Genomic DNA, 11,748 nt, shown 5'->3' with positions numbered 1-11,748 from the left:
ATAAAGTTATTTTTGTGTGTTTCCATTCAAACGTAGCTACGGACAATATTACGTGTTTATGTGAGGCATATCCGCGTAAATAGCACAGTAGGCTGTGCCTTAAGATTGATGGTAAACAGTCAGCAGCGGTACTTCCTGAGTTTAGGGAAGGGGCTTGGTCCCGTGCCTGCGCCCGAGAACGCGCATCAAATTAGCATCGATGAAGTTTGTGCGAACATGGCGGATTTCCTGCCGACCAGGTCCGTGTTAAAAGTTTGTCTACCCGTCTGCCTGCTTAACAGCGGCGAGGTGGAACAGCTGAGAAAGTCCAAAGAGATCGACAGATGTCTCTCCAAGGAGAAAACGTATGTAAAACGGCTGGTGAAGATCCTTCTCCTCGGCGCTGGCGAGAGCGGCAAGTCGACTTTCCTCAAACAAATGCGGATCATCCACGGCCAGGACTTCGACCAGCACGCCCGAGAGGATTTCAGAGCAACGATTTACAGCAATGTTATCAAAGGTAACCTCGCTACCGAGGGCTGGAAACTTAAAGGGCGTGAAAATCGCCCTTTTTACTCGGTTAAAAGGCACTGGAAAGTTTCCACATCTGTTTAGCAGCGCTGGGCTGGGTGAGAGGACACATAAACAGTCTACATCTGCTCTCGGCACACCCATAGGAGCCTCGTTTGTCCTAAAAGCTTAACTTTTCTAGGGGTTTAGCATAGCTATACCAAATACAGCGAATCAAGTTTTTTGTGATATCTTTAACCAACACTACCCGCGGTTTTAAATCAGCTACAGGCAAGTTTTGTTGCTCAATAACTAAGCTCGGGATGAAGCTAATGGAGGGCAACCCGCCAGTGTAGTGTGCTGTAAGGTGTTCCTCTTTGTCCACGGACTGAATGAAAGAGAAATCTTTACGTTGGTGTTGTCCACGTTAAACAAAATCGTCTGTAAATACCAACAAGGCTCAAGCGTCGCTTTTTAATAGTCACGAAATTCTATATAACCCGACAGTTATTTCGGCCATTTTCAAAGTAAGGTGTTGGTGTGACCAGCACATCCTGTACATTTTTTTTAATGAATAAACAGTTTGAAATAAATGTAAATAATAGCTGTGAATACAGGGATTTCCCCGGATTATAATGTGGTTTTCGAAGCACATTTTCTTGTTATTTCTGGTCATTATGTCAGCAAAATGTGCTTTATTCTTGACTGAATGAAAGTTCAGTTAAAGAAAAATTGGGTAGAGTGATGGTTAGCACAAGGTGGTGATTTTCTTTTTCCTTTGAGGGGAGGCTAAGACCTCTTTGGTGGAAATTTTGTGTAAGCAGGAAAAACCCTGAAATCTGTCTAGTAACAGGGTTATGTTAATCATGTGCTACCTTAAAATCAACTCCACTTTTTCTTGCCCTATCATCATTTTTTTTGTATTTTATTTATTTATTTTTTAGACACAGCAGGCCTCCAAAGGACACAGGTGTTGGGTTACTTTTGTTTCACCTGCCCTTCTCACTACCCCTTTCCACTATTAAGTTGCCATCTGACTTCCTTTTCCAGGTATACGTGTGCTGGTGGACGCCCGTGAGAAGCTGCACATTCCGTGGGGTGATGAAGACAACCAGCCGCACGGCGACAACCTGATGGCGTTCGACACCCGCTCAGCCAAGATGACCAGTGGCCAGCTTGAGACATCGGTTTTCCTGGAGTACCTGCCCGCCATTAAGGCCCTGTGGGCAGACTCGGGCATACAGAACGCCTACGATAGGCGCAGGGAGTTTCAGCTGGTGGGTTAGAGCGTGCACACACACACACACACACACACATATGCTGAAATGGCATAACTGACAGATAATGGTGGCCTAGTTTTGTCTGATAAAACGTTCTCAATCTCAGCTCTCTATCACCAGGTGCAATAAGGGTTTTCTGGTGTTTCTGAATGGGTTTTTCCAAAAAGTCATATTGATGAAAATGGCAGTGAAAACAGAAAGTGAAACTGACTTTTCAATTCATCCTCCCTTTCCACTCTCCCTGCATCTAATTCTTTAGTCTCTGGTGCTCTCTCTGTGCCGAGTGGTCAGACATGTGATTCAATAGGCTTCCTGTTTACACCTCTCCCAGCTGCGTATATCTTTTGGCTGTCAGTGTGGACGTCTTAACTCTGTGACGTTTACCCCAGAAGAGCAGATGTGGTCGGGAGTGCGTTCACATGTCCTTTCTGGGCTGTTGATATGCTCTTATTTTATCTTTTATTACCGTAGCTTTAGGCTTTTTTTAAAAAATGACCAGCTGTCAGGGATTTTCCTGACTCAAAATAAGCCCCTTTCTCCCATGAGTGTAGCTTTACAGTTAAAGCACTGATTACTTTACATGATTTGACAGAAATCTGTGTATTCTGGCTATTTAATAAGCCAAAAAAATGCCAATTTTATCCAAGTAAATAATCCCCAATTAAGAAAACAGTGTGTTTGTCAAAAGGCTGGTGATTTTCCTGTGGCTCTTGCCAAAATGTTGTCTGTATAGGAATAACCCTGATTGCCCTGCCTTCATGTGACAAACTTAAACACTTCAGCAGTTAAGGGGCCCCCAACTGAGGACAGAATAAGGGCTGCGCTTCTCCAAGTGGCTTTCAGTAATGAAAAGCAGAAAATTACAATTTGCCAGTGGGTTGCATAAAACCAAACTTTCGTCAATGGCGTTTTGTTGCTCTGGCACACACACACTCAGCTTGTTGGTGCAAACCTTTCCAGACAGACAAGGAGAATAAGTGTGATCAGAGCAGGAATGTTGATCTGTAGTTAAACAGCTTTATGCTCACAAACAGATCCCTGGCTCTCCCACTCAGCGTTATTTGCACACAAACACTAAGAGTGTCACACACCTCGAGTTACACAAGGTCACACACACACTAACGTGCATAACCTATCTGTGTAAGAGTGTAAGTATTCATTTTGCAAATTGGCAAGTTCCTTTATTCCACCCGCCCACCCCCGAAATCTTCAAAAGCGTTAATTATCACGGAAAACATCGCACCTTTTAGACTTTTGAAGCTGGAGCTGTGCATTTGATAATGGAAGTGAGCTGTCACTTGGACTGATCATTCATATAAACACACAAATGTGACTCATTCGGTGACAGTAGTAAACGGAACAATGTAAGCAGCCTGCTATGGAAACAGCCTGTAACTGAAGAGCGGCAGGATCGCTGAAAGCCTGACTAGCTGTTCAGTTACTGGACGCTAGGTGTTGGTATCACAGAATCACTGTAGCCTAAGTGTGCTGCGAGGCGATCATCTGCGATACATCACAATATCTGTGAAAACGAAACAAGTGAAATCGCCTACATGTGTTGATAAAGATATTGATACCACAGATGGAAGCCATATAAAATATATTGTCCCATCCTTATTTCACATGTGCACATGTTTACAGATTAAAGCTCTTTGAATTTTGGCGGATTGGTTGAACAAACCAAATAGTTGGTCACCTGTCACTTCAACCCACTCTGGAAAATGAGGTGACATTTTATAGACTAAACAATTGATCAGAAATAGCTTTGAGCCTTTATTTGTTGTGTAATATCAGTGGAGGGTCAATGGACCACAGACACAGGGCTACACACACACACACACACACACACACACACACACACACACACACATTACTGCACAGCCAAGACAGTTAGTTTATAAAAAAAAAAAAAAAATTAATTCATATGTGACAATTCATTGTTCTAGGGTACAAAGTGAAACAGTATTTGACTTTAATTTTTAAAAAAGCATTATTTTAGGGTCAAAAAAGTCTCTGTATATGTATTAAAATCAATGTATGTACAGAACAGTGTAGTTTTTGTCAAATGTCCATCTTTTATAAAAACCAACCACACATTTTGAAAAGTGTTTGGGATGTTTTGGGTTCTTTTTGCCTTTTCTCTTATATTAAAATAAACTTATTATTGTTAGATGTCTTGAAATGAAACTGAATATCAATTGCAAGCTTACAGTGTACAAAACCTTAATATTAAGTTTTAATGGTGAGTACACTGTAAACCCTGAGGGCAAAATTAATTCTGTTGGGAGCTGTTAAAATTTTTTTCCTTCTCTAAGAAGAGATTTGTGTCATTTGCAGCAGATTACCCAGAATCCCCTCGTGTTGACCGTGCCCCATTTAAGCATTTGCATCACAAATCGCACGTGCCTTCAGGCCTGGTTGTAATTATCATGTTTAAAAAAGCACACACACACGTAGCGCTGTGAGTATGCACATGGCTTCTCTCACTTCCTGCAGTGCAGACGTCAGCGTTGCTCATTACAATAGTCTTAATCTTTTCATCGGAGATTCTGAGATTCATAGTATTAGAATTATTTAGTCACATCTTCCTTTAATGTAAGTGTCGGTTCAGATGACATATTGCTGAGTTTCAGTTTTGCTTCTGCAGGCGTTGTCATGCCTCATGCAGGGAGAACGCAGAGTGATTGCGCTTCTTGTTTCTCTTCTCCTTTTTAAAAAAAAAAAAACAGGAAAAAAATCTGACTTGATTTTTGATTATTTCAAAACCAACCAAACCCTTCTTAGTTATGAGCTCCTTTTACTCGGGCGGAGTCGGATGTGAAATCAGAAAAGTAGCTTTTTCTTCATTTAACTCTAGTAGAGCGCCACACCATTGGGCTCCTCCCTTGGGTAATCCTAGCCGTGCACATACACACACACACACACACAGAAATGCACACACACAATCACAGGTTTTTCAGGTCAGGTTAGTTTTTTTTTTTACCTAAAGATCAAAAGGTGACAAGAAGAAGAAGCTGGGGTGGGTAATGCTCGTACATGGTGGTAAGAGAGAAATACAACCCGATCGCTGCAACTGGGAACATTTAAATGCCTATCGTGTCATTAATGCAAAATACATGCAAAAAACAAAACAAAAATCCCCTGTGCAAGTGTAGTGCGTTGCAGTAGAGGCGCTGCAGGTCACAGGAAAGACGATGGGTTAAATCTGTTTTTCTTTTTGCACACAGTGTTTTGGTTTATGTCGAGTGCAGGACCCGCACCAGCTCACAGATAAAGGAATGCATCTCAGTCCTGGCAGCCCCGTGTCTGGTCTTGCACTGCCTGCACAAAAGCAGTGTCGAAAAAGTCTTGGGAAAAAACTCAAATAAAACACTTCTAACCACGCAGACACACACTAACCAACACTTCTGAATACATCAAAGACACACTTAGAAACACGTGTCACAGTCTTACTAAATAATGCGCATCCTGCCTCAGTACCTCAGAACAGACTCTGCTCTGGGGCAGACACGGGAGAAAGAAAAAAGTCAGGTTACTTCTGTCTGTGTGGCAGCTAAACACTCTCCCCACTAGTATCTCAGCGCCTTTTCCACTTGCAAACATATTGCTGCAAAATGTTTTCTGCTGATTGTGGTAAAAATGACAGAACCTAATTAATTGTGTAGAATTAACAGAAATTCCTCCTCTGTCCTGTCGCAGGGTGAGTCAGTGAAGTATTTCTTGGATAATCTGGATAAGCTCGGCGAGCTGGTAAGTTGTTTCTGCTTGTACTCTTTGTGATAATCAGACTTGTGCATGTTATAGTTAATACTGCAACATGTCCAGACAATTAAAGGTTACCTTAGAAATGACTAAGGTGGTTGCTTGCCGCAGATAATGCTGGCATTTTGTGAAAGAAGCTCCTTATATTTAGTTAAGCTCAATTTTTTTTCAGGTGTTTAAAAGTTTAGTTAAAAAAAACATCAAGATGAACACACTAAGCAAGTTCAAACAGTTTATAAACCCTTAATATTAAGTCTAAAGTCCAAAACTTGAGGGCGTTATTGAGAGTAAATCAGGGTTTTTCCTTTATTAACATGAGAGATATTTTAACCGCTCCCAACTGAGTTTTAACAATACTTCCTTTTTTCTGACATCAGCATGCTGGAAGTTGAATTGTTTTTCAGATTTCTGTGCATCATAAACACATCCTTTTTACATTGAGGACATTAAGTGTTTATACTTGTACTATTATTTACAAACACACATGCTTATGCTAACATCTACAATCTTACTGTCTTCATGAGGTTTGTATGCGTATGTTTGTTTTGTAAATTTAATTACACTTTTATTACCAAGGTTGTGCTTACAGGTGGTGTAAGCACAAAGGCTGCTGTATTCTTTTAGATGCGTCTTTCATGTTGTGCTCTTCAATACAGCCACCTTTAGTATGAACTCGATACATAAAGTCCAGCCTTTTCTGCTCATTTCCAGCACCACCTTTTCAGACTCTACTAGAGTAGCTTTGCATGATTCATATTAAAAATAATCCTTATACTGTGCTCACTCAGATCTGTATGTCTGGGATGACAAGATTAAGGTGGTGTCACATCTTGATGATGTCAACCAGAACTAGGAGAAGAAAAAAATGCCATGCCATTGTCATGTTTACTGCAAGCTTCCATCATATCAGTTTACATATCACAGAAAATGGACAGAGGCTTAGCAGGTTCACCTTATATGTAACCTTATATAGCTTTTGTAAATGCTATGAAGCTAAAAAGCTAGTTTTGTTTCTGTGGGTGTGTGTATGTTAACTTCACTCCTGTGGCTGACCTCAGGCTTTTTTTTGTTTATTATAGAAATACACGCACACACAGTTGCAAACCACAGTGTCCTCATTACAAATGGGCACATTTTGAATGGGCGCTACTAACATGAATGAAATCCCCCCCCTAAATGTATAATCAAACTCATAATGACTGTTTTCATAATGGAGTTGCTGTGTTTTCTTTCATCACCATTTTACAAACAGCATCCATTTGTGGGTGTTTGTGTTTAGTATATGAACATAATATTCATTTCAACTCTTTGTGCTGTCAATTGTAGCTGTGCTAGTTTCTCTCCTCCCTGTTTCACTCTGTGTATGAGTCTTTTTTTAATTTGGTAAGACACGTTTAAAATGCTCAAGTTATTTTTTTAAACAGAACACACCTAGCCTGCATCTGGAGCCGTCCCCTCTATTAAGCAGTGAATCTGAACCTGCTAAAGCCAGTTTAACAATGATTACAAAGATGATTAGCTTGTATACAGAGCCTACCCAAGCTTCCTGGTGATTTTCAGTTGAAATATCCACCTTTAGATTCAGCTCCTCCACAGAGGTTACAGCAGAAGCAGATGTTAAACTTATTATGTCAAACCTTTACTTTCATTTTCTACAAAATGCTGACCTTCCCATCGATTGCTTTCTGTGGGAAATCCCCATATTTGTGAATATTTACGGAATCGTTTTTGTGTAGTCTTAAACTCTGCTGTGTTTTCCTCAGCGCTCATAAGTGTGTCATTTCCAGTCTTGCTTTTGCAGGACCCAAAGTTAGAGCTGAAGAATAAAACACATTTCTAGTATTTACAGATGAATTGGCTGCTAGTTTGAACTTTGTTATGTGTCTGGTGTTTCTTCTTCAGTCTGCAAACAAATCCTGGTTTGGAAAGGATTTTCTATCAAACGGTTAGGTGGAAATGAGGACAAATGGTATTTTTGTCTCAATAATTAAAAGTTTGTCTTTCTGCCTCTCCTGCTAGGATTATCTTCCCACTCAACAGGACATCCTGCTGGCTCGTAAACCCACTAAGGGCATCCATGAGTATGACTTTGAGATCAAGAATGTTCCCTTCAAGATGGTGGACGTGGGAGGGCAGCGATCCGAGCGGAGACGCTGGTTTGAGTGTTTCGACTCAGTCACCTCGATCCTCTTCCTCGTCTCCTCCTCCGAATATGACCAGGTAAAAAAATTAAAGTAAACACCGCTGCTGCATCAGATGCAGAAAGAAACCATGGCATCTCATTTCCTGCCACTCACAAGCAAGCACGCTCAATACAGATAGGATGATAAGAAGCACATTAACCAGTTTGTTCTTGACAATAATGTGTGGTAACTTTTGATAACGTTTCATTGATGCTTCTGCTTGTGCAGCAGCAAGACTTTCCTTAAGACGAATTAATTATTTGAGTTTCTAACTAAAGCTCTGATTTGACCACCACTTAGATGTGCAAGTGACAACTTTGGTTCATTTATTTGCTAGTCGTGCTGTATTTATTTACCATGTTTCCCCTTCCGTCTTCAGTATTCTAGCGACAGGCTGATGTGAATCCCCAAAATGTGACTGATATGTTTAAATGGGCACCAACAGCATGAATCGGTCTGTTCTTCATCACATTTACAAGGCTCAGTTCGGGGGGTTGTGGTTTGGTACTTTTTCAGAGCGGTGGGAAAACAGTGAGAAGACTTGCAAGACAACATTTTACAAGTACACATTAAATTGTGATGGATTGAAGTATTTACACAAACGAGAGGCTGAAATGTCCAGCAGAAACTTGATTCGAAGCTCAGAGCAGATGTAAGGTTTGCTTTGCTGCTAACTTTACACAAACTGAAATTATCTCAAGCATTAATGGAGCCGACTAACTTCTGATTGGTTGTCCCTCGTATACAAAAGGCTTGAATGTCAGGCAGGTATGGCTTCTTTGAGAGAACCATTTAGAAGATTTTTCACATGAAAAGACCCAAGATTAGGAAAAAACCTGTCTGAAACTGAGTGTTTACAGCAGTCTGAAGCCGAATTCCTTGATGATATTTAATATGAGTGAGTTTTATGAGTGTCCACCGTTATAACAGTATATAAATGGCTGAAAATAAGGATGAGAATGGGTCCCCTTTAAGGATTCCAATGGCATTGCTTTCTTAATGGTTGAATGTGGACTCAAGCTGCTTGAAAGCAGATGGAAGAATTATTTGCCTCTGATTGAACCATCTCAAGTGTTTTGCCATCATAAATATGTTTTCTGGGACTTAACCAACTTCATTTTAGCTATGCTGGCCCCTAGTTTCAAGTCCCTCACTGTTTTCCTCATTTTGCTGTAACTGACTTAAAAAACAAGCTCTTGTTTGATTTGCCCTGTGCAACATACCAACTGTTGTTGTAAGAGCCATGCAATAGCAGGCTAACCCAAATAGCCTAGTTTTTGGGGGGGGTTTTCTCGTTTTTTTTTTTTTTTTTTTTTAAACCTATTGCACACCATAAAACCACAGTTTTAATCCAAATTGACTTTGGTTAACAGGAAATGCTATTAAAAGGAAGCTTATGAATACCTGACAGGATGTAACATGTACAGGTTAAAGGATTTACACCATCCGTACTGGCAGTAGTATTTAATTGTTCCGTCATCTATTACAGGTGCTGATGGAGGACAGGCAGACCAACCGGCTCCGTGAATCGCTCGACATCTTCGAGACCATCGTCAACAACCGTGTCTTCAACAACGTTTCAATCATCCTATTCCTCAACAAGACGGATCTGCTGGAGGAGAAAGTGAAAAACGTTCCCCTCAAGGACTACTTTCCCGAGTACAACGGACCGGAGCACAGCCTGCCGGACGTCCAGGCGTTCATGGTGGACTGCTTCCGGGCCAAGAGGCGCGACTGTACTCAGAAGCCCCTGTACCACCACTTCACCACCGCCATCAACACGGAGAACATCAGGCTGGTGTTTCGGGACGTCAAGGACACCATCCTGCACGACAACCTCAAACAGCTCATGCTCCAATGACCTCTGACAACCTGTGAAAATGGAGGACCTGAACAGGGACAGACCACCCCCTCGCTCATGAAGAGGACTTGGGAGAGAGAGCAGCATCAGAAGAATCCGATGAGACGTCAGCATTCTTCTTCAGACATTTTATATTAGTTTTTACTCTCCTCTTTGAAGAGTTGTCCCTCTTGTAAGTTCAGGATTTGTTTGAGGAACGAGTAAGCCGTGCACGCCGTGGTAATATAAATGGAGAAGAAGCCTCGTTTGGATCTTGGATGACATCTGAAACCTGCTGCTTCACCTCCTCTGTCCTGAGCTCTGCATTCACAGCACGAGTTACTGGGGCTATTTTCTCACAAGGTGTCATTGCTGGCGCCAGCAAAAGGTTTTCCAAAATGAGACGCACGGCTTCCAAACAAACGCAGGAATTAATCTAAGTAACGTTTAATTACCAGTACTGTGTGTGAGAGTTGATTTGCCGAGCACTGAATTCATCTAGTCCAAATTTACTGTTACGTCTGTTGAAAGTTGTTGCGAAGTCATTTTAGTCACATTTGGCGGTCATCAGCTTTTCTTTTTTTTCCATTTCAGATCAGCAGGTTTAACGCCCGCGATCAGAAGTGAAGACGTAGTAGAATTACAGTTAAAGATTTGAGGAGTGAACTGGCTCCAGCACTGGCACCTTGTTTTGCAGAAAACTGCTTGACGAGGGCACAACCACAACAGACTGAACCTTTTATTTCCTTTGATATAATTTCTTAAGACTTAATCACTATTTAAATGTTGCTTTATTATTAAATCTTTAATCAGATAATTAAGATGCCAGTTTCCGTATAAATTGTCCCTTATTTCTGGGTGTTCAGAGGGTAAAAAGATTACCTTCTTAGGCAGGTGTGCCACTTAGTGAACATGCAGTCCACTGTTTTCTCAGGGTTGAATCAAAACCGGTGTCGATGCTGATGTAATTGTTGATGAGCTAACTGAATATTCTGATTCTGATTATTATTATTTTTTATTTTTATTTTTTAATTCTGAGTGGTGCGACTCAGCCAGGCCTCCCTGCCGTTAGCCGGGTGGTGTTTAGCACCGTATCCTCCTGGCTTTGACCACTGACATTGACCCAGAACCCCCAGCTCCTCCCTTTCTTTGTTTCCATCTGTGATTAGATGCCTTGTAAAGGGACAGTCCTCCCCTGTTTGCCTGAATCATGAATGTGTGTTAATAAATGTACAGAGATTTGCTCTAGATTGCTTGAATATACTATAACCAATATTAATGTGGTAAGATATAACCCATTATGTGAGAATATCTGTGTTGGCACTGACTCCAGGCATCTCTGAAAACCCCTTGAACATTTTTTTTCCTTGTGTTGTTTAGATTTCCCTCAAAACTACATTTTGAATTATATGTGACCAAAAAAAAAAGACAAAAGCTTGAATACTTTTGTTGGTGACCGTATTCTGGTCTGGGCCGATCTTTGTTAGATCACCATTTCCAGGCACTGTTAAAATCTCTGCTTCTCTGCCAAAAAATCACCCTGTGCTTTTTCAGGACTGTGCACACTGACCGTGTCCAGTTTTACTCCAAAAATGCAGCTCGTGAGAGTTTCACTTTGCTTCCAGCCCTGGCTTTGTAAATACTGTAATCTGTTGCCATGTAAATAATATCCAGGTTTATCTCCTATATGTAAATGGTTGTAGAAATGGCTGACTTTTTTCCCATCCCAATTTTTTTTTGCTTTTTCAAATCACAGCTTTTCCAATGAAGATGACTTTTTGATGTAGTGTATTTGTTTTCCATCACGGCTTGTTTTTGAAATTCTTGCTTGTGTTGTCTCTCATGCCAGTCTAACCTTCTCAATAAAATCCACTTTTCTACTTATGTCTTGCTCTCTTGATATGTTTGCTTTTTTTGAATAATTTGGTTCATTGTGAATCGTGAGGTGCCATTTTATGCCTGAAAAACTTGATTTTATTGTCTTTGGAAATTCACTGTGAATTTTTTTGAGGTGCAAATTGAAACCTGGGTTCTTTACCACTTAGACCAAAATCTAATGATTAACAAAACACGAGGACCACGTGTTACGTAGATAAACCTTACTGTACCGCTAAGACGTCTTTTTTTCAGTACTCTGCCAGAAAAATACGTAAGCATTTCTGCGGATACATAGTTTCCGACGCCTCAAGCGTAC

At 40.8% G+C, this 11,748-nt stretch overlaps 1 protein-coding gene across 1 annotated transcript; it reads left to right on the top strand.

Annotated features, from left to right (window-relative positions):
- The first annotated feature begins 93 nt into the window (after window positions 1-93).
- LOC147323651 (guanine nucleotide-binding protein subunit alpha-13-like) lies at window positions 94-11,438 on the top strand. Its single transcript, XM_086304145.1, has 5 exons — window positions 94-499; window positions 1,540-1,766; window positions 5,469-5,519; window positions 7,551-7,751; window positions 9,204-11,438. The coding sequence occupies exons 1-5, from the start codon at window positions 109-111 to the stop codon at window positions 9,573-9,575; spliced, it is 1,242 nt and encodes a 413-aa protein (XP_086160271.1). The 5' UTR covers window positions 94-108; the 3' UTR covers window positions 9,576-11,438.
- Window positions 11,439-11,748: the final 310 nt, after the last annotated feature.

The sequence above is a fragment of the Aulonocara sp. 'chitande type north' Nkhata Bay genome, linkage group LG8 (genome assembly GCF_057382095.1).
Source record: "Aulonocara sp. 'chitande type north' Nkhata Bay isolate Kocher_YH1m ecotype deep benthic linkage group LG8, A_spYH_male_GT1.1, whole genome shotgun sequence".
In the NCBI taxonomy this organism is placed as follows: Eukaryota; Metazoa; Chordata; class Actinopteri; order Cichliformes; family Cichlidae; genus Aulonocara; species Aulonocara sp. 'chitande type north' Nkhata Bay.
This window is presented reverse-complemented; position numbering and strand designations above follow the sequence as displayed.

What these genes read in the sequence shown, in the direction of transcription:
- LOC147323651 (XM_086304145.1), top strand. Translation starts at nt 109, where the DNA reads ATGGTAAACAGTCAGCAGCGGTACTTCCTGAGTTTAGGGAAGGGGCTT. An exon ending in TTACAGCAATGTTATCAAAG is followed by an intron (nt 500 to 1,539) that starts GTAACCTCGCTA and finishes TTCCTTTTCCAG; the next exon opens with GTATACGTGTGCTGGTGGAC. An exon ending in CCTCCTCCGAATATGACCAG is followed by an intron (nt 7,752 to 9,203) that starts GTAAAAAAATTA and finishes CATCTATTACAG; the next exon opens with GTGCTGATGGAGGACAGGCA.